The sequence below is a fragment of the Oryctolagus cuniculus genome, chromosome 4 (genome assembly GCF_051225735.1).
Source record: "Oryctolagus cuniculus isolate XC-2025 breed Fujian yellow rabbit chromosome 4, ASM5122573v1, whole genome shotgun sequence".
In the NCBI taxonomy this organism is placed as follows: Eukaryota; Metazoa; Chordata; class Mammalia; order Lagomorpha; family Leporidae; genus Oryctolagus; species Oryctolagus cuniculus.
The window spans coordinates 103269689-103290998 of record NC_142870.1 but is presented as its reverse complement, the minus strand read 5'-3'; the positions used below and the strand labels follow the sequence as shown (position 1 = coordinate 103290998).

Here is a 21310-nt window from a genome sequence, read left to right as displayed (position 1 = left end):
AGTCTCAGCACTGAACATGTACCGGTACCTCTCAAATGAATGCAACTTTTGCTGTAGGTGTTTGATACGCCTCAGAAAGTATCTGTTAATCTGTTTGGTAATAAAGATACTTTCTGTTCTTTTTTATTGTTGTTCCACATTTTCATGTTAAAATTTGAAGTTTTCGTTTTCACTACTATTAAGTACAATTTGTTCAATGGTTAAATGGAGTTCGGAGTGAAGAAACTTAAAAATGGTCTCAATCATGTAACTGCTTAAGTAAAAAATATTATTTTGTGTTCTAAAATAAAATGCCCATGTGAAAGACATTTCTAACAAAACTGTGTTATAAAAATAATCAGGAAAAAATTAAAATTTTAAAATTTATGTAAAAATGAAAATATATGTTTGCAAAGATTCACCTAACAAGAAGATGGTAATTTTGGGGGAGGGGGAGAAGGAAGGCAAAACCTTATTTATTTATTTATTTATTTATTTTGACAGGCAGAGTGGACAGTGAGAGAGAGAGACAGAGAGAAAGGTCTTCCTTTGCCGTTGGTTCACCCTCCAATGGCTGTTGCGGCCAGCGTGCTGCGGCCGGCACACCGCGCTGATCCAAAGGCAGGAGCCAGGTGCTTCTCCTGGTCTCCCATGGGGTGCAGGGCCCAAGCACTTGGGCCATCCTCCACTGCACTCCCTGGCCACAGCAGAGAGCTGGCCTGGAAGAGGGGCAACCGGGACAGAATCCAGCGCCCCGACTGGGACTAGAACCCGGTGTGCCGGCGCCGCAAGGCAGAGGATTAGCCTAGTGAGCCGCGGCGCCAGCCGGCAAAACCTTATTTTTTTAATGTTCTTCATTGCATTAATCTTTTTATAAAATAAAATCACATATTTTATAGACCATAATTGATAACCCTTAAAAAGAATCCACAACAGTTATGATGGCTTGGAATGCTAGATGAAAGGTGGTTATATAACAAAATACTCCAAACTCAATGACCTTTAGTGAACAATTATTGTTGTATGCTTTTATGAGTTGTCTTTGATGCGTTTGCCTCTGATTGGACGAAGTGAACTCCAGGCAGTAGTTAAGTTTCAGCTGAATGTCATATGTCTCTCATTCTCCTTAAACCGATACCCACCTATTAGTTTTTTTCATAGCAGCTGACAGGATCATGGAGGATGAGAGGAAATGCCTGATTCCACCAATCTGGACCCATAAAAAACATGTCACTTTCACTTTGACAACATTTCATGGCCTTCACAAGTCACATTGCAAAGCTCAACATGGATCATTTAAGGAAACATTCTGCCTTCTTCAGTAGGTAACATGGTAAAGTCACATAACATAAGACATAGATGTACAATTTCAATACACAAAGTACATCCCAAATTAGCTGCAATGATTCAATCTAGCTTAGTAGGAGAATCTACTGAGAGAAAAACAAAATCAACCCCTATCTAGATCTTCCTACAGAAAACTTAGGTAAGGCAATCAGATCTGTCCCTCAAGATATCAAGGGTTATCACTTGAGTAGTGAGCACTCCAAAGAACTACTCCACTGCCCAGGTAGGTTCAACTGATCTCTTTCTTTGGACATGGCAATGAACAGTCATATTTTTCACTTCTTCTTACAACAGATCTAATGAATGGCAGAAATAGCACTGGCATAGCTCCATCACAAATCTTCCCATAAACAAGTATCTTCAAATTCTTAAGTAACTGTGGGTCTGTCCTTATAGGCCCTGGATATTCTTCCTTTTCCAAGCATAACTCTTCTTTTTCATTTTCCCAAAAAATATTTGAATTTCTGTCACATTTATTTATTTCATTTTTATTTATTTGGAAGGCAGAGAGAGGCAGAGAGAAAGAGAGAAGGAGAATGAGGGGGAGAGAGAGAGAGAGAGACAGGTCTTCCATCTGCTGGTTCACTCCCCATATGGCCAAAACGGCTGGAGCTGGGCTGATTCGAAGCCAGGAGCCAGGAGCTTCTAGGTCTCCCAGGTGGATGCAGGGCCAAGGACTTGGGCCATCTTCTACTGCTTTCCCAGGCCATAGCAGAGAGCTGGATCTGAAGTGGAGCTGCCGAGACTGGAACCAGCATCCATATGGGATGCCGGCACTGCAGGCAGCAGCTTTACCCGCTACACTGCAGTGCCAGCCCCATAACTAAACTCTTTAAGTGCTATCATACCACTCAAAATCCACCTCAGTAATTTCCAAACAAGGCCACTGTATGAATACCTGTGAACATCTCTATTTCCCATTCTGTTAAATCAAACAGTGAACACATGCCTTTCCCTTCTTAAATGATTACTTTCAGACTTAATAAAGTAATTTACTTGTAACTACTTCAGAATCTTTGGTTTACAACTGAAGTATGTTCATATTGTATTACAATTTAAGTGTATATATTCTAGAAATTATTTCAAGAAGTTTGATAATCTGAACACAGTGCTAAAGGGAGGAAGTTTTCTTTTTCTTCTCTTGTCAAGCATTTTGCACTGGAGAAGTCATTTCATCAATTTCTTTGCCTTTTTCTGACAGCTAACACCATTGGCAGACACCCAGCAAGAAGAAAGTCTCAAGCTTTGTCCAGAGGAAGTCTGTGATGTTTTCATGAGGGTAAATTATTCAGCTCTGGTTAGTGGCTTTAGAAATTAATATACAGCAGCATATTGCTAATAACTTAATTTAATGTGTATTGCTTCATACCTAATTTTATGTTTTTATTTATTAATAGGCTTTTTGCATTTTAGATAAAGACATGCCTTTCACTTCCATTATTCATCATTCACTTGATGTTAGTCAAACCAAAGGTTAGATGTGACAGGAATAAAGTGAATAAAATTTTCTAAATAATAACAGTGCAGAGAAAACAATCCATTAGTACCCTGCATTAAACCTGGAATCTCCACAACTGGATGGTTGTTACAGTCTCGTTATGTGGCTATCCTATGGGTTCTTTTTGTTTGCAAAATTGTAGTTTTAATTAAATGAGAGAAGGTGTCAGTCATGCAGTTGCCAATCAGGTTTATTTATGGATTGTTTAATTCCCACAAAAATAATTTCAGACTAACTAAATATTTTTTAAGATTTTCATTCATCTTTAACTTATATATTGGTAACTATAAGAATGCATTCACATAAATATCTAAATAACAATGGCTAGCTACTTGATTTTTTAAAAATCCTAAAGCAATAAAGTAATTTAAAATATTAATGGTACATATAATACTTCATGATTTTCAGACTGTACATCTTGAAAAATAGAATTTGTGCCATTTACATGAGTGGTACATATGAGGTTGCAAATTGTTTGATATTTTCTTGGGGGAAAATAGAAGGAGGAAATATTTTCTTAAAGGATTTCCTAAACGATATTAATTATCAGTTTTAAAGACTTTAAAATAACAACCTTCATAGCCAAAACACAGCAATTCAAGATGGTAACCAAAACAGATTACAAGGCTTGAAAGGAAGGGGTAGCATCCAGTGCAACAACAGAAGGCTCAAATGTTTTTCACAACTCTTTCTTCTATTGCAAGAGGCCACTGACATGGAACCCCAAAATGTAACCACTAAGCAATTGGGAGTATTGTAGTCCACATACATATTTCTAATTTCATTCCAATTGCACATTTCACAGAGATTTATCTTTGAGGGGGGTGGGGAGCAGGATTTAACTGAAATATAGTGCAGAGAGGTTGAGATCTAAGGGTAAAGGGTCAGATCGTCTGTATAAATACTAGTTCTTCCAACCTATGAGCTTTGTGATCCTGTACAAATTATATGAGCAGAACTCCTCTGTGCTTCAACCACTACAGCTAAACATGTGCTTGTTCTTAGCAACACCCTGTGGGTTGTTGTAGGGATTGAAACATACACTGTGCCAAAACATTTAGTACAGAGCCAAATATGATAACAAATATTTCAGTTATTTTTTTAATTTGAGAGTTAGAGTTAGAGAGAGAGAGAGAGAGAGAGAGAGGTCTTCCATCCACTGGTTCACTCCCCAGATGACAGCAACAGCCAGAGCTGAATCAATCCAAGGCCAGGATCCAGGAGCTCCTTACAGGTCTCCCACATAGGTCTTGGACTTGGGCCATCTTCTGCTGCTTTTCCAGGCCAGAGCAGAGAGCTGGATCAGAAGAGGAGCAGTCAGGATATGAACTGGCACCCATATGGGATGCTGGCACCACAGGTGGAGGCTTAGCCTGCTTCACCACAGTACCGACCCCAATATTTTAATTTTAATATGTGATTCTTTGAGTCTCTTCAGATTATTCAAATCCCGAAGTGTCTTGTAGGTACACACATATTGCTGATCAAATACGTGGTTTGACAGTTCCTATATGGTTCAGATTAATAAGCAAAAATTTTCACTTTGAAATATAAATAACTTGGTTTCCATATGGCTTATGAAGGCAAATCTTTATTCAGTGCTTGAGCATAGATGCTAGATAGCATCAGGTACTAGTCTCAAAGGCCTCTCAGCCTTCCTATGTTAACTTAAAGAGTCCTCATTCTGCCTTTTGAATGAAAATCAACCTCTTACTAAAATTACTTACTGAGTGGAGGGAGTGGTGCAGCTCGCCCTACAGCATTCTCATCTCCGTCCCTGGATCCATGGTTCATCTCAATAGATAACAGGTTGATGTTTGGTCTTGGAGGGTTTTTTTTTTTTTCAGGAACTCTGGGCCTGAGCCGACACTAAGCACCACCTGTACGTAACCTCCCAGGACTGAAGGGAGCCATTATGCCATCATCACAATTCCATAAAGGATGCTATTTTGCTAACCAATTGAAGGAGGACCACAAGCATAGCAAGCCAAGTGGGAACTTGGACATGAGCTGGACACGCACTTCTCAGCCCTAAATTCAGTCTGTAAGAACCTAAATCCCTGACCTTTCAAGGAGCTTGGGAATGAAATGATAGTTCTCTGGCTCCTTGCTCTATGCTTTACAGTGCACACCTCCTTTCTTCCACTACTTCCACGTCATTGATTGACTTTCTGTGCATTGGGCAGGCGGACCTGGTTTTGGAGACTTTATAACTCTAATTTTTTTTAAACGATTATCCTAGAGGAATTAGGTTCAATGGGCTTGATGGGCACTTTGCCATTAGATAGAAGCAGTCCAGGGAAAGAATTCAAGTTTCCTATTGTCAGGGAGGGGCATCCCAGGAGGTTTCTCTGTGTTTTGATAAATGACTTTGGAGAAGTGATTCTTTTCTTTTAAGACATTTATTTATTTGAAAGAGCTACAGAGAGACAGGGAGAGACAGGGAAAGAGTTCTCTCATCTGCTGGTTCACTCCGCAGATGGCTGCAACGCCAGGCCTGGGCTAGGCTAAAGCCCAGAGCCAGCAGCTTCTTCTGGGTCTCCCACGTGAATGGCAGGGGCCCAAGTTTACTTGGGCTGTCTTCTGCTGCCGCTTTTTCCCAGGCCATTAGCAGGGAGCTGGATCAGAAGTGGAGCAGTGCAGATATAAACTGGTACCCATATGGTTGCTGACATCACAGGCGACAGTTTTACCCACTAAGCCACAGTGCTGAACCCCTCCAGTGAGTTTTGGGGACTGTTCTATACCATTTAAATTCAATAAGTAATTGCCATATCTTTTATTTTTTATTTAATCAGTACAGTCTCTTTAACATATTAACTTGTTCTTCACTTTGGACATTTGCAACATAGTGTGATAATCTATTCTTAATAGGAGTCATAGGAGTCATAAAGAACAAAACCAAAGCACAAAGTCTTCATTAATGGAAAAACTCTTGTTTTGAGCAAAATCATTAACATTAGGTAACCTATGTGGGTGAGCATTTAATTGAAAGTCAAACATGAAACATGGAAATTAATGTTGGCCAACAAGGAAAGATACTGGTGGTGCTTCTGTTGTTTTTGATTTAGATAATGCAGAGGATCTCAGGCTTGGATTGAGCTGGGGCCATTAAATACTGAAATATCCTTGAAAGTTCCTGACATATTATATATTGATCCATCTCCATGGGCTTTTTCTCTGAAGTTATTGATATTACTGCCTGGATTTCAAAATTGCAATTTGATTTATGTTATCCCATTCATTTAATCCCTACTTTGTATGTGTGCATTGTAATTCCCACCTGGGTACATACAAACCACCAGCCTGGAGTCTGTGGCAGACAAGTAATTCCATTTAACAGCTGTTAAATAGGGGAATCCACAGGTAGCTTTCACTCAAATGTTAATTGCTCTCAGCGCTTTGCTCATAAACCCACCCTGAAGTCAGTACTTTAAGCTCTATTGCAGAGATGTCAAAGATAAGTTACAGGCATCCTAGCAAAAAGGAGGATGGGCTCAGTCCTAGAACTGAGTGAATGTGCCTAGGCCCCTGAAACCAATACCAGCATGGAAATTAAAAAGTGATTGATGCTGGTAAGGCACTTGTTTCCTAGATGGTAAAGTTTTGGGGAAAAAAAACCTCCTAAAACCCACAGTGAAAGAGTCAGAAAACAGTTCCAAAATCTGACTGTACAAAGAGGCTCGAAGTCCACCAGCAAACTGCCAAACTGTACCACAGTCCCAAGCTGGGATAGAGGTTGTACATTATCTGCTGTTTTGGAATTCACTAAGCAAATGAAGAGTGGATTTGGAATTAAGCAAACGAACGCGGAGATTTTATTGGAGCCAGCTGTTTTGAATGTTGCATTGATGATCACTTTGTACACAGTGGTGTAGCAAATGCCTGGGAGGCTTATTGGATTATTATTTTTTTTACCAACAACTGTCTGGAGTAAACAAGTACCCTAAGAGGAAATAAAATCAATAGTATGATTTGGAATCTAAACTTCAGTTTCTTCATCTATAAAATGAGGTCATTAAACTACAGGCAGTCTCCAGTTAGAATCATTCTGCTTAAGAGTTTTCAACTTTATGGTGGTACAAAGTGATACAGAAACTGAGCGCCCAAACAGCACCTTGAATAGGCACACATGCCAGATAACATCAGGGTCAAACCTACTAACCACCTTCCTTTGCTTAACCACTGAATTGAGGGAGTGGTCCACCCAGGCCTTACAAGATTCTAATTGTCGCTCCCCCTCTTCATGGAGGAGCAACACTAAGCCCTGCCTAGGCTTCATATCTGAGTCACGGCACCATTATGTCGCTCCCCCTCTTCGTGGAGGAACGACACAAGACCCTGCCTAGGCTTCATATCCGAGTCACGGCACCATTATGTCGCTCCCCCTCTTCGTGGAGGAACGACACAAGACCCTGCCTAGGCTTCATATCCGAGTCACGGCACCATTATGTCGCTCCCCGTCTTCGTGGAGGAACGACACAGGACCCTGCGCTGTTCTTTCGTCTGCTCGGCCCTCCCCGGGTTTGCTGCTGGTTCTTCCCGGGTTGGCTACTATCCCTTCCACCTCCGTGGAAGGGCAGTTCCCCCTGGCCGCATTCCCCACTTCCGCAGGGGAGCGGCACACCGCCGGCCGGCTTTCTCGGGGGCTGCACAGGTGTTCCCCTTAGATGTTCCCCTTAGATGTTCCTGGTGCATGCCGTCTCTCTCCTCCTTTATAGTCCTCCTCCGCCAATCCTAACTCGGCTGCCCACACGCCGAGTACGCTGCTCTCCTCCAATCAGGAGTAGGTCCTACAGTTTATTGGTTGAACTGGAGGCAGCTGTGTAGAAGCTGTTTTCTCCTCTCCCAGCGCCATATTGTGGGAGAGCAGATGCATAGAATAAGTCTTAATTCCAGTAACAATATAGTCCGAGTTGCTCCCCACAGTGGGAGAGCAGATGCATAGAATAAGTCTTAATTCCAGTAACAGTATAGTCCGAGTTGCTCCCCACAGATCCCCCTTTCTTTTTATTTTTTGGCGTTGATACGCGCCTGTCTTCGGTGTCCCGCGGCACACACTCTGCTCTGCTTGCTAGAGTTGCCACAGGTTCTTACAAGTCCTATCAATCAGGCAAACCGAATCCAGGTCCTCTCTTCGCCATGTTGTGAGGAGGTTTTTAGGCGCTGATGTGTGCCTGTGTTCGGTGCCCCGCAGCGCATGCTCTGCTCTGCCTGCAGGGGCTTACAAGCCCTAACAATCAGGCAAACCAAATCCAAGCCTTCTCATTGCCATATTGTGGGGAGGCTTATTGGTGTTGATTCGTGCCTATCTTCGGTGACCTGCAGCTCATACTCTGGTCGAGCTGCTTGCTGGTGCTTACCGCCTTAATCAGGCAGACCGAATCCAAGCTCTCTCATTGCCATGTTGTGGGGTGACTTATTGGTGTTGATAATGTGCCTGTCTTCGGTGACCTGCGGCGCATAAGCTGCTAGCCGCCCGCAGGTGCTCACCACCTCCCTAATCAGGCAGACCGAATCCAAGCTCTCACATTGCAGTGTTGTAGGGAGGCCTCTCTATTTCTCTATTTCTCTATCTCCGGGCATTCCTATTTCTCCCATTTTACTTCTATCTTCCAGCATTCCTATTTCTCTCCTTTTACTTCTAAACTTCTGTTTCTCTTATCCCTGCGGCTTCCCGGCGGCGCTCGCCCCGAGGCTGCTTCTCGGCACCTCGCCCCGCAGCAGCTTCACGGCTCTGCGCGGCTTCCCGGCGCCTCGCCCCGCCGGCGGGTTCCCGGCTCTGCGCGCACGCTCCGCGGTCTCCATGCACTTCGCGCCCGCACCACGGCCTCGCGCCAGCCCCGCGTTCCCCATCTATTCACGCCCCGTGCTCTCTCTGCACGCAGCGGCTTCCGCGAATGTTTCCGCCACCACCGGCATTCAGTCCAAGTTCCCCGGACTAACCTGGCGAATCCTGGCGGCCCACGTCTCTGCCTCTGGTTCCAGATCTTCACCTCTTGCTCCCGGGGGTGACTTGAAGAATTCCAAGGTGGCTTATATCTCCGCCTCGGCCTGCACTCGCGGCTTCATCCTCCCTAACATTTTTCTCTACCCGGTATGTTTCCTTAAGTTTTCTTCCAACAATATTCCTCTCATTTCTCCTGGCTTCTCCCCACAGTTCGTATCCGAGTCCAAGTTTCTTACAGGTTTCACTTTCACTTTCAACCTGCAGTCCATATCTGAGTCTAAGTTTCTTCTTGCTTTCACTTTAAATCCTAACTTCTTTCCCACAGTCCATATCCGAGTCTCTGCCTAGGCTTTCAATAGCTTCTTCCGGCACCTAGGCTCTTTGATAGTCTCTCTCTCTGGTATTTTCCTGCTTCTTCCCTCCTAGGTTTCCTATCCGAGTCACGGCACCATTATGTCGCTCCCCCTCTTCATGGAGGAGCAACACTAAGCCCTGCCTAGGCTTCATATCCGAGTCACGGCACCATTATGTCGCTCCCCCTCTTCGTGGAGGAACGACACAGGACCCTGCGCTGTTCTTTCGTCTGCTCGGCCCTCCCCGGGTTTGCTGCTGGTTCTTCCCGGGTTGGCTACTATCCCTTCCACCTCCGTGGAAGGGCAGTTCCCCTGCGGAAGTGGGGAATGCGGCCAGGGGGAACTGCCCTTCCACGGAGGTGGAAGGGATAGTAGCCAACCCGGGAAGAACCAGCAGCAAACCCGGGGAGGGCCGAGCAGACGAAAGAACAGCGCAGGGTCCTGTGTCGTTCCTCCACGAAGAGGGGGAGCGACACTAATCACCAACTTGTGAGGTCATTTTCTTCTTAAATAGATAACACCTTAGTTGCCAGTACTGTCTTCAGGGGTTTCATTTAGGAAAATTCCGGGTCTGGGCAGGGGAATACCAGGTCCAGGGCAGAAAAGAACTACCACCTGCATGCAGCCCCCATACTGCCTGAGTGAGGAGCAATTGGCCATCATACCAACCAATCAGAGCGAGACAAATCGGTCAGGCTAAGTCTAATCTCACTACCTGTGGACCCCAAGGACCACCATGGTGAAACAGGGAAGGAATGTTTTGCCACCAGTCTAGCAACAAGCCTTGCTGCCTGACACCAAAGTTTTGCAGTTAGTTCATGATTCAGACCTGCTTTCCCTTTCTAACAATCTCTCTAACAACCCCAAGGCACCCTCATTGAGCAGGGAGGTATTTCTTGAGACTCCAAGGTCAGTTGGCCCCTCAGCTGTCAATAGATTAAGCTTTCCTTTTCCCTCAAATCTTGTCCTCATTATTTTGATTTGGCACTGAGGGCAAGGAACAAATTTTCAGTAGCCATACAAACTGAGTAGAAACTATTCTTTGAATTTTGAATATTGATCTTTCTCTGGGCTTGCAATAAGTGGTACGATAGTCTTCTGTGATGATGGGCAGAGGCAGCTCCCAATCAACCACATTCTTTGGGGTAAATTACCACACGCTACAGTATATTGTATCACAAAGCCAAGGTGTACTAAACACATTCCCAGCTCACAAAATTTTCAGCTTACCCTGGGTTTATCAGGATGCAACACCATGGTAAGTCAAAGAGCACGTAAGTCCTGTCATGGTTTCTGGTATTTTACTATGTCTATGAGGTCACTAAAAAAGTAAGAATCAGCTACTCTCATTCGGGTACACCAAAACATCCTGAGCACTACCTGAGTGACTAGCGAAACAACCACGCTCATCCACAGAGATATGAGGGCTACGCAAAGGTCCAGCTGGAGTCAGACTAGGCGATGGAGGACGAGGAAGTGGGAGAGTTTTGAGGCTGACCTGCCTGGCCTCAGAATTCTTAATCCCTTGTGTACACTAAGTTCAGCTATCCAAATATATGTGTTTATTTATTTAATTACATTTGTTGAGTATTAAGTACTTACTATGTGCCAGATACAACACAAATGTAAAGGTACACAAAAGATCTAAAGGCTGATATTTATAGTTAATTTAGTTTTTATTTTTGCATGATAAAATGTAAAATTTCGCTTGCATTTCCACTTTCATAGTGAGTTATAGGCACTTCCTGAGGACACACAGTGCATGTAAATAATTATTTTGTAGTCAGTTGATGACTACCCTTTACTGATGACATAGGTGACATTGATGATAACAAGTTTCATCCTAAGAATGTTCCCCTTGTGATGGCACTTGAATATTGCATGTTGGCCATAACTGGAGATATGGGGAATTCAGTTATTCTTTTGGTAGTTTCCGCAAACCTAGAGACAGAAAATGTGTCCATCAATTTCAAAAGATAATATTCCAATAGCAGTAACTGATTCAATGTATTTTGCAGGCTTATAGAAATATTACTATTCATTACTATTCAATAAACAAATTGAAGAGACTTCCACAGGCTTTGTTGTTTTGTTAATGATTACATTCATATTTAATAGCAAACATATATACATACCAAACAAATGGGCTCGTCTCTCTCAAAAAATATAGACTTTAAGGATAGGAGTTAGATAGGTAGATACAAAATATCCATCTGCTTCTTTTCTAATTCTTCTAATACTTGTATTTCTCAGCTTTCTTCCTATCCATTCATTTGTTCTTTAGCTCTTTGTTTACTGTTCCTCTCTTCATCAATATTTGTTCCCTAACTCTATCATAAGAAATTGTTTCTGCTTCTATAAGTGCATCCTCCGGGTATCTCTAGAGCAACAAGGCCATAATAAGACAAGATACCCAAGAAGCCACAGTACTAATCCACATTCCAGTGATCCTTGTTTATGTCCTATATACAATTTATATCACTACAAGTTAATCCTCAACTACTGTAGCAAGTTCCCAGGAAACATTTCACACAGCCTCACAAACTATCCCAAACTTACTGTAATGTCTCTGCTTTTCTACTGAGAACTCAGAGTTCTCACCGGGAAATGCCATGCTTATGCCTCCAATGTAAACCCCCTGATTTGTAGGTCTGCTAGTAATGGTATCCTCGCTACTACAAGGCATGCTCTGAAATTCAGATGTCAAAGCAACATGACTGTATTACAGAGTTTCTCAAAACTGCCAATCCATACATGCAGGTTACCAAGAGAAAGGAAGTCCTGCTGGAATGGAAATGAACACTGTTCCGCCTTCATCAAGATCATCTTGCCACCATAGAAATAAAAACATCAGCTGCATGAAACAGTGTACTCAATAACTTGTTGATGTACATTCTATTTAAGCAGCTTATCTCATTATGGCACCAGTCCATGTATGACACTTTGTATAGCTCTGCTTTATTGTCTAGTTTAGAAGAACAATATCTTTCTCCACTTAGATCTCCAATACTTTACAAGATATCCTAGTAGTAATGCTGATGCAGGGAAGAGCCTTTCCATGTTTATTAAAGTGAGAGAACTCACACTTGCATCCATGGAGAAGTGGGACTGAGATGGTTGGTGGCTAACTGGATGCTCTCTTCACAGTCAGCCCACTCCTCCAACCACTAAGGTCATGTTGTTGGATCAGGTTCATCTTGCCAGACTCTTTGCTCCCTTATGATGAGGCCTCTTCCTACAGGCTGCTCAGTCCTCATGTTAATGGAGCTCTTGCTAATCTGTCCCACTATATCATCACATATATCTTAACTCCACTTGGATCCAGCTTGTATGTAAAATTAAACTCAATCTGAATGCATTATACGTGCCTTTATTCATTAGATCATCTTTATTGGGCCGTGTGTGCTAGGTGGTGCAGAAGCTGTGGAACAGGAAGGTCGTGGCATTCACCAAAAAGAACCAGGAGAATAATTGAGGATAAAATACATGCATAAATACATATAACTATTTACTAATTCTAATAAGCAGAGGGCAAGTATAAAATACTATGGGAGATATGTGACATATGATTCAAAGAATAAAAATATTTGACTAAGAAGCTGCATTTGTGTTAAGCTTTGATGGATGTTTATGGTTTATGATAAGACAGAAGGTTAATGTAGAAACAACATTAAGATTGATCAACCATTGGATGTTTTTAACTGTGCAACTTCATTTGTACCCACTCCATGCCATGTGAAACCTGAACTCATGGTTGATAATTGCTCATGCTCTAATCTTTACACAGTGCATAAAATTCAAGCAAGCAATTCAAGGATAATGCTGTAGTCACTGTTTCTACATTTAAAGTGAAAGAACACAATTGATTTCTGGTGTGTTGTCAGACTAGTGCTTTGAAAATGTGAATAAAAGAACAGTGATTGATCTAAATGGTTTGAAAGTTAACTTTACAATAGCTATGTTTGTATAAGGCAGTGATTATTGTCTTGGGAGGCCTGACTGTAATTTGAAAGCATTTCTCCTTAAATCAGAGTAAACTTTTATACTATCAGCAATTTCTTTGCATCCTTTCTTTACTAAACTTTGCTTCCTATGCTCCAATTAGATTGATTTGGATCTCATTAATTCAGTGTCTAAAAGCTTTAGTATATGAAAATGAATAATTTGATGAACAATGGCAATTTAAACCTGTTTCTTTAACAGCAGTTTTAGTCTAAAGTAGACCACCCAGGTTTATTCTGTAACATTTGGAGACTACCTCTTCCACTTGTATTCTTTAGAACCAAATTTCTTGTTGATTTCTGAGAAATAAACATTAACAATAATTCACAAAGAAACTCCCTCCCATTTCCTGAGTATTGTAACAACTCTAAGTGTTGACATGTTTGGACTCATGGAAAGCAGCTCCTCTCATTTCATATAATAAAAAAATAAGAGTTTTCCCAGGGGGAAGCTGAGAGATTCTTTGAGCTGAACACCAGGGAATATTTTGTTCTAAACTTGTTTCATGAAAGAATTCTATTCTCCTCAATAAAAGAAAATAAATAAATACAGATCCATCAAGGCCAGCAGAGGGGAAGAAAACTAGTGGAAGAGGCACCTGGACTACATGGCTGCACTCTGTCCCCAACACTCCTTGTCCCTCTGAGACTAATTAGTTCCTACTTCAGTCATGCTCAAAGGAGATGATGCCTCCCTTAACAGTGCCTTACAACTTGCTCTGTTTGCACCACTGAGGCTGTCTGAAACTCTTAAATAAGACTGACCGAAGCTTGAGGAGTAACAGAGGAAAGCCAGTGTGGAGAGTATTGACTCTAGATAACAGGCTTGTAAGATACAGCTTACTCTCCACGTTCTCAGGCAATGTGTGTCCTTGTATGACCTCAAGAAAGGGGGTGGGGAGGGGTCCTATCTAAATCCTTCTCTTTCCAGTGGAAACATAAAATACAGAAAGATCTTAGCTTTTACTGATCATCAAATACCTCAAAGTCTATGCTGAAAGAGTGAGTTTATCCCTTTCTCCCACCTACCCACTACTGTCATCCTTAAACTTCAGTGCCCGCTAGAATCACTAGAGAGAAGAGTGAACATGAGAATCTACAGATCCTACTGCCAGACAGTTTGACTCAATAGGACTGGAATGGTACTGGAGAATCTCTATTTTAATGGATGCCCCAGGAGATTTTAATTCAAGTTTCTTGGACCACATATTGATACACTCTACACTAGAGACTTTGTTGACGCTTTTCCACATATTTCCTAGTAACTGTGTCTGTGAATGATCTTCAAGGAAAGCCAAGACTTATCTACAATCACAGTCATACAGTTTCAGAAGGCTGCACTGGGCATAATGATCCTTTCAGACCATAAATCAAATACATTTATATGACACACACATGAAATAATACAAGTACCCCTATATAAAACGTGCTACCACCTTTGAATGTACCCTTGGGAAAGGTACTTACCTAAGTCCCCAAAATGAAAACTTTTGGCTAAATCTTTGGTACAGTCAGTTAATCTCTCATTCAATACATTTTCTAGGCATTAAAGTTTCTCCTATTTCAGGTCAGCATTATGACACAATGGTTAATTTGCTTGCCGTACCATATCAGAGCGCCAGTTCAAGACCCAACTGCTTTGCTTCTGATTCAGCTCTCTGCTAATGCGCCTAGGAAGTTCACAGAAGGTGACCCAGTGTTTGTGCCCCTGCCACCCACATGGGAGACCCAGATGGAGTTCCAGGCTCCTAGTTTGGGTCTGGCACAGCCCTAACCATTCTTTCTATTTGAGGAATGAACTACTAGTTGGAAGATCTCTTTCTCTATCTCTCCCTCTAGCTCTCTCTGTTGCTCTGTCTTTCAAATAAATAAAGCATTCTTTAAAAAAATACAAAACTTCTACTACTTTTAAAACATGAACATGGGGCTGGTACTGTGGCATAGCAGGTTAAGCCACTACCCGCAGTGCCAGCATCTCATATGGGCAACATTTTGAATCTGGGCTGCTCTACTTCCAAACCAGCTCTCTGCTATAGCCTGAGAAAGCAGTAGAAGATGACCCAAGTCCTTGGGACCCTGCACCCGTGTGTTCCATGTGATTGTCAATAGATTTTAAATTCAACTAATTAGAAAAATACTATCAAAACATTGTTATGACTTCAAAACCATTTTAAAATAACTTCCTTCTGTATTACTCAAAATATTGTCTACATTGGTTTAAAAAATAGCAAAAAATAGTATATCATATATATGAAATTGTTTTCATTCAGCTAAAGAAAATTATCAGTATACATATAGGATTACAGACTAAATATTCACTCTGAGAATACTGGACAACCACAACCCACAGCACAGAAACCAGGGTACTGACACTGTTGCAGATTCTCTTCAGTAATTCTTAAATTTCAATTTCCAGAGATTGTAGGGTTGGAATTATCAATATGAAATTTATGGATAAATTAAAAGAAAGCTTTAAAATGTTACTTGGTTTCCATCTTACTTCTACTTTCAAAATGTGAAAAGCTGTCTGAGATAGAAATGAAATTCTCAAAATGAAAGCTACTGTCATCTGTGAGAAGGTTTCTTTATGAACAGGATAAATAGAACCTTCAAATTAGCTTTACCAAGATAATTTAAATCTAGCTTAGGCCACACTTGTTGATTGTTTTGATTGGCCTGTGCCAGTGGACCAAAGCTAACTTACTGAAAGCATTGGAGTTCCACTCCACGTGCCACTCTACTTTTTATGATTATTAATGGAAACTACAAGTATCAAGTGACCCAGCATCATCTTCATTACAATGTAGTTAGCCTCAGCTTCAAGGAGGCATTTTTGTATACAAATGCTTTATAAGCATGAAGGCTCAAAATCTGCACATTAGTCAACTTCTTCAAGGAGGCCATTAAATCATGTTGACATTTTTGTTAATCATAATGTAAGCAAAACACCTAGATGGACTTGCTTGGTCTTTAACTTTGTGTATCAGGCGGAAGTCTGACTCCTGCTCTGTGAGCACCTCAGGAGCACTGAATTCGTGAATGTAGTGTGCTGTTCCTAGGGCCCATGGAGATGCTTCACAAATGTAACTTAAATGAGTAAATGAACGAATCAATGTAAATAAATTTCTTTTTTCTATCAACTTGGTATTATTTAACGAATAGCTATGTGCTCTTTTCTTTTCAAGCCTCGATCCTTCCTATGCCTTCAGTATGACAAATATAATTATTGATCAGGAAATTTTAACAGAGGCTCCTGAAATGCCTCACTTATTGCCAATGAATGCTTTATCTGCTGAAAGAATTCAGCTTCTTTCAGCTTCTCTACACACAAATGCAGGTCTCTCAATTTACTCCCACTAAAGTGAAAATCTATTTATTTAACAATCCATTGAACATCAAAAACTAAAGGTGTAATAAAGGACAAAAAGAACATGCAGATTCCAGTTCTATTGGAAGGTCTTAAAATGCAGTGAGAGAGAAATGACTGATACACAAATACCTAATAAATAGTTAATAAATGCCATAGATAAAGAGCAGGTCAAGTATTAGGAGGATAAATTAAACTAGTCATAACTAGTCTCTACTGGATTTGCATAAAGTTTTAGAAAAATGCCCAAAAATCAAGCCAATTTCATTAGTTCTATTTCATGTGTACTTTGTGAACAAGGGTTTTTATTGGCTTTAATGTTAAACATGTGATTCACAATTAACCCACAAGTGTTTACTATCTCATTATAACATGAAAGGATCATTAAATGTTCATGCCTAATTCCAGAATTCAAAAAAATTTCTTTTCTTGAAATTGTTAACACCATAATTTTATACACAATGTCCACCAACCAAAATTTTTAATGCAACAGTTTGATTTAAATACAGATAATATTCAAATGTTAGATATGATCTTGTTAATTCCAATGCAATGTACACTACTTGTTAACAGTCTTCCTGAAGCCAACATTGTTTTATTATTTGTTATCTTATGACTTAATATTAGATGATGTCACCTGAAGACCTTTTATTCACACATTTGCCATTTAGTTTGTAGCATTTAGATGCAGATGAATTTCTTCTGGGATGTTTGCATGAAAATTGCACTAAACTATTTTCTTGAGGATCTAGAGTATTTTGTTAAGTAGAATGTTTTTTAAGCAGATAAAAAAGGTGCATTGTCATTCCAGGCTTCAAATAACTCCAGAACATGGGGCTGGTCCATGGCTCTGCAAGTGGTCATGGTGTAATGGGGCGGTACACAATTCAGGCAACCTGACATGAATCTGCCCTCTCCACTCCATTCCACAATCCTCTCCTCCATTCCACAATCCTCTCCTCCATTCCTCATTCTACAGGTGGACCCAACTCTTTAATAGTTTGCCCATTCCCTGATAGGACTGTGGGGCTGAAGCAGGCAGTTTGTGATCCCTGAAGCTCATAGATCTGAGGGGCTAGCCCAGAGCTCCCCCAAATCTAAAAAAGCCTTCTCCTTTGGGGCCACACACTATGGATTTGGCTCTCCAGGGGGACAAGTGGTGTCAGAAGAAAATTTGTCTTGAGACTAAAGAACAAGACCAAACATGGTCTTGGACCAGAGGTTTCCAAACCGGCCATCCAAGACCAGACTTCCCCACATATAGCCATTTGGCCCCAATTTTTTAAAAATTAATTAGGTACCGGCCAGCGCCGCGGCTCACTAGGCTAATCCTCCGCCTTATGGCGCCGGCATACCAGGTTCTAGTCCCGGTCGGGGCGCCAGATTCTGTTCCGGTTGCCCCTCTTCCAGGCCAGCTCTCTGCTGTGGCCCGGGAGTGCAGTGGAGGATGGCCCAAGTACTTGGGCCCTGCACCCCATGGCAGACCAGGAGAAGCACCTGGCTCCTGCCTTCGGATCAGTGCGGTGCGCCAGCCGCGGTGCGCTGGCCACATCACGCCGGCCAGGGCGGCCATTGGAGGGTGAACCAACGGCAAAAGAAGACCTTTCTCTCTGTCTCTCTCTCTCACTGTCCACTCTGCCTGTCAAAAAATAAAAAATAAATAAATAAAAATAATAAAAAAATTAATTAGGTACCAATATCTTTAAATGTAAGATTTCAATTAGAAATCTGGATTTTGGGCCTCTCTAGAGGCAAAAATTAAGACTATCTGGCAAGGCAGTTTGGGTACACAACATTCTTGCAGGGCACTAAGTGTTTCTGGATACCATATGCCCTCCAGTAACTGGATACACTGCCTTGTCCTTATCCCCTACTGGAGATGGGGCCTCAACTGTCTTGTATCAGCATATATGTGCTGTTGTGCTGTGAGTAGCATCACAAGTACATATCATATCCAATGTATCTTTTATCTGTATCCAAAAGGGAGAAATGGAAGTCATGTCTCAATGTAATATGTTTCCAGTGGTCCTTATCACTCATTTATGTCCCTTTCTTGGCCCTACAGGAATCTATGTTTGTAAAATTATCTCAAACACATAGAACATCCCTAAATGCCTCCCCAAGGGACTCCTTATCACACACGCCCTGCCTCTCCAGTACACAACAAGCCCTAGTGTGAACCATAGAGACCCTGCTTTTAAGTCAGTGACCAACAAAAAGGAGGTCATAAAGGCAACTCAGGAGGCCAAGGTTGGGTCATTCTGAACTTGAGGGCCCCAAACATGTGAGTTCCATTCCCACGATTGCTTTGGAAATGAACAAGGCTCTTAGAGAGGAAACTATACGGGTGGTAGGTCCACAAGGCGGCCAGCTCAATAGATATCCTGGGCAACCAAGAACTGCCCCATGCATCCTCCTTGGGTCAGGGCTGCTTGCCCTAGACAAAACTCTGAGTGTCACAAAGGATGCTCAGTGAGTGCACTGAGGGTTTGAAGAGGGCAGAGAGCTAGAATTCAGCCCCGATAAACACAGGACTGAGGAAACGGGACCTCTTCCTCATCACCCTTCATTGTTCTGTGGCTGTGCCACTCTACTTGCCCTTTACAGAGGCGGAGATCTTGACGCAGGCCAGACGTTTCTCCCCACTGCTTAGAACGCCTTGGATGTAGTAGTTCCCGGTGACGAGCCAGTTGGGCAGCTCCATCTCAGGCACTGTGAAAACACGGCTGGGCAATGAGTAGGTACCCTCTTTAATGGGGCAGTGGCAGGGAAGCCCATCGGCGTGCAGCAGCTCTGAGCACGACTTCCCAGGGGGAACGAGCATGTCCAGCACATTACAGACGTTGTCATAGGTGCAGCTGCCGAGCTGTTCCACGCAGGGGATCTTGATCCAGACACCTGCCACTTTCTTCTCCACAGTTAATACCACCTTCTGAGGAGACACGAGGGGTACACTGGTCTTGACCTCAGCACCGATGGTCACATTCCCGGGAATGACAATGGGGTCAGGTTCCAGCGTCAGGCTGTTGACGATTACAGGGTTTTTCCCGTCGTCACAGTTATCCCAAGAAAAGCTACTGAGGTGGTTCTGGCGGGAGCCCGCAGGGGCTGCGGGGCGGGCGGGAAGCAAGGTGATAGCAATGAGAAGCGCAGCTTGCATCAGAGAGTGCATCGCCAAGGGTGGCTCCATGCAGCCTTAACTGCTGTTAAAAAGACGTTTAAAAAAAGGATTACTTGAGGGATAAGTAAGACATAAAACCCACGACAATATACATGCTACCTCTCATGTTCAAGAAAATTAAAAAATTCAAATAAATGTGGAGAAGTCAGAATAAAATTCCCAGCTAGCATCAGTGCTATTTGGATGTAAAAATGATTGATAGCAATTTGCATATCATATTGGATACACAAAAAGTTGTCAAGCTTAATTAATATTAGAAATGATGACATATTTTCTAATCTAATTACTTTATCCACATGATCAAGGAGAAACCAAGACATTTGGTAATTACGAGAGGAGACTGTGACATATTTATTTACCAGTCTAAATCTTGCCAAATTGCTAAGGTAATTTCAAACTATGTTATCATTCCCTGAACATAAACAATGTGTTTACAATAAACTAGGTTTTGGGGGTCTGAAGTTTGTTTGATTTGAGGGAATTTTTAGAGTAAAGAATACAAAATTACTGACATAAGTTCAGAGCCTTGAAAGACTCCAGAACAAGTGACGAATCGCAAGCATCCTCAACCCCACAATAATTCCCTCTGACCAAATATACAATATTTCCTGCAGTATTTTTGGTGTTATGCCATCAGGACGTTGGCTTAGACCTCCTAGACAGCTTGCCCTTTGGAGATTGTGCAATGCTGTGTCTGCAAGCTGGTTGAGCTAGATTAGCTCAACATAGGCTACGTAGCCATCCCCACTCTGCTACCAAGCAGGAGTAGCTACAAGCTCTCTCCCTGCAGGCAGATTGCTGGGCTTTCAATCCTTGCTTTATCTTCATTTGTGCTGCCATCAGCAGATTACCTGATCTCTCCAGGGGCTGCTTCCTTATCTACACAATGGGAAAAACAATGTAAGAACACATATTTCCTGGATTTGTTGAGGATTACAGCATGATGTAAGACATGGGAAATATTTGACACAGCGTTGTAATGCTGCAAAGGCATTAATACTGACTAAAAATCAGAATGTTAGTGGACTGCAAGTACAGTGATAGAATCGTCTTTCCTGGGCATTATTCATGATCATTTCTACAGAGGTGTCTTTCTTAGTAGCTGTTAGTGGTAGAGTTTATCGCATTCCTGAATACCTAGAATAAACTTCAGAAGAGCTCCATCAAATTTTTTAATTATTTTATCCTTTCATTACAAAGTTGTACAGGTAAATATATATGTTAGGGAAGTCTGAGATTTTCTTTTTTTTTCCTCAGTTCTTTTTTTTTAACTTTTATATAATGAATATAAATTTCCAAAGTACGATTTATGGATTACAATGGCTTCCCCCCCATACCGTCCCTCCCACCCACAACCTCCCCTTTCCCACTCCCTCTCCCCTTCCATTCACATCAAGATTCATTTTCGATTATCTTAATATACAGAAGATCAACTTAGTATACATTAAGTAAGGATTTCAACAGTTTGCTCCCACACAGAAACATAAAGTGAAAAATAATAGATGATTTTTTTAAATGATGATGAAATCAGATCAGACCTATTGTCATGTTTAATCCCAGTGAGAGTCAAGTTGGGAGTTGATAATTTCTTTTTTCTTTTTTTTTTTTTTTTTCAGAGGATCAGTTTAGTATGC

General features: G+C 41.8%; 1 protein-coding gene across 1 annotated transcript in view; it reads right to left on the bottom strand.

Annotated features, from left to right (window-relative positions):
- Positions 1-9443: 9443 nt before the first annotated feature.
- The window catches only part of LOC100357920 (ganglioside GM2 activator), a 52289-nt gene continuing 40422 nt past the window's right edge, over positions 9444-21310 (bottom strand). Inside the window, exon 3 of the mRNA XM_089330907.1 lies at positions 9444-19698. Coding sequence (XP_089187033.1) covers positions 19086-19685 — 600 coding nt within the window. The 5' untranslated portion in view covers positions 19686-19698 and the 3' untranslated portion in view covers positions 9444-19085. The remainder of the gene's footprint in view (positions 19699-21310) is intronic.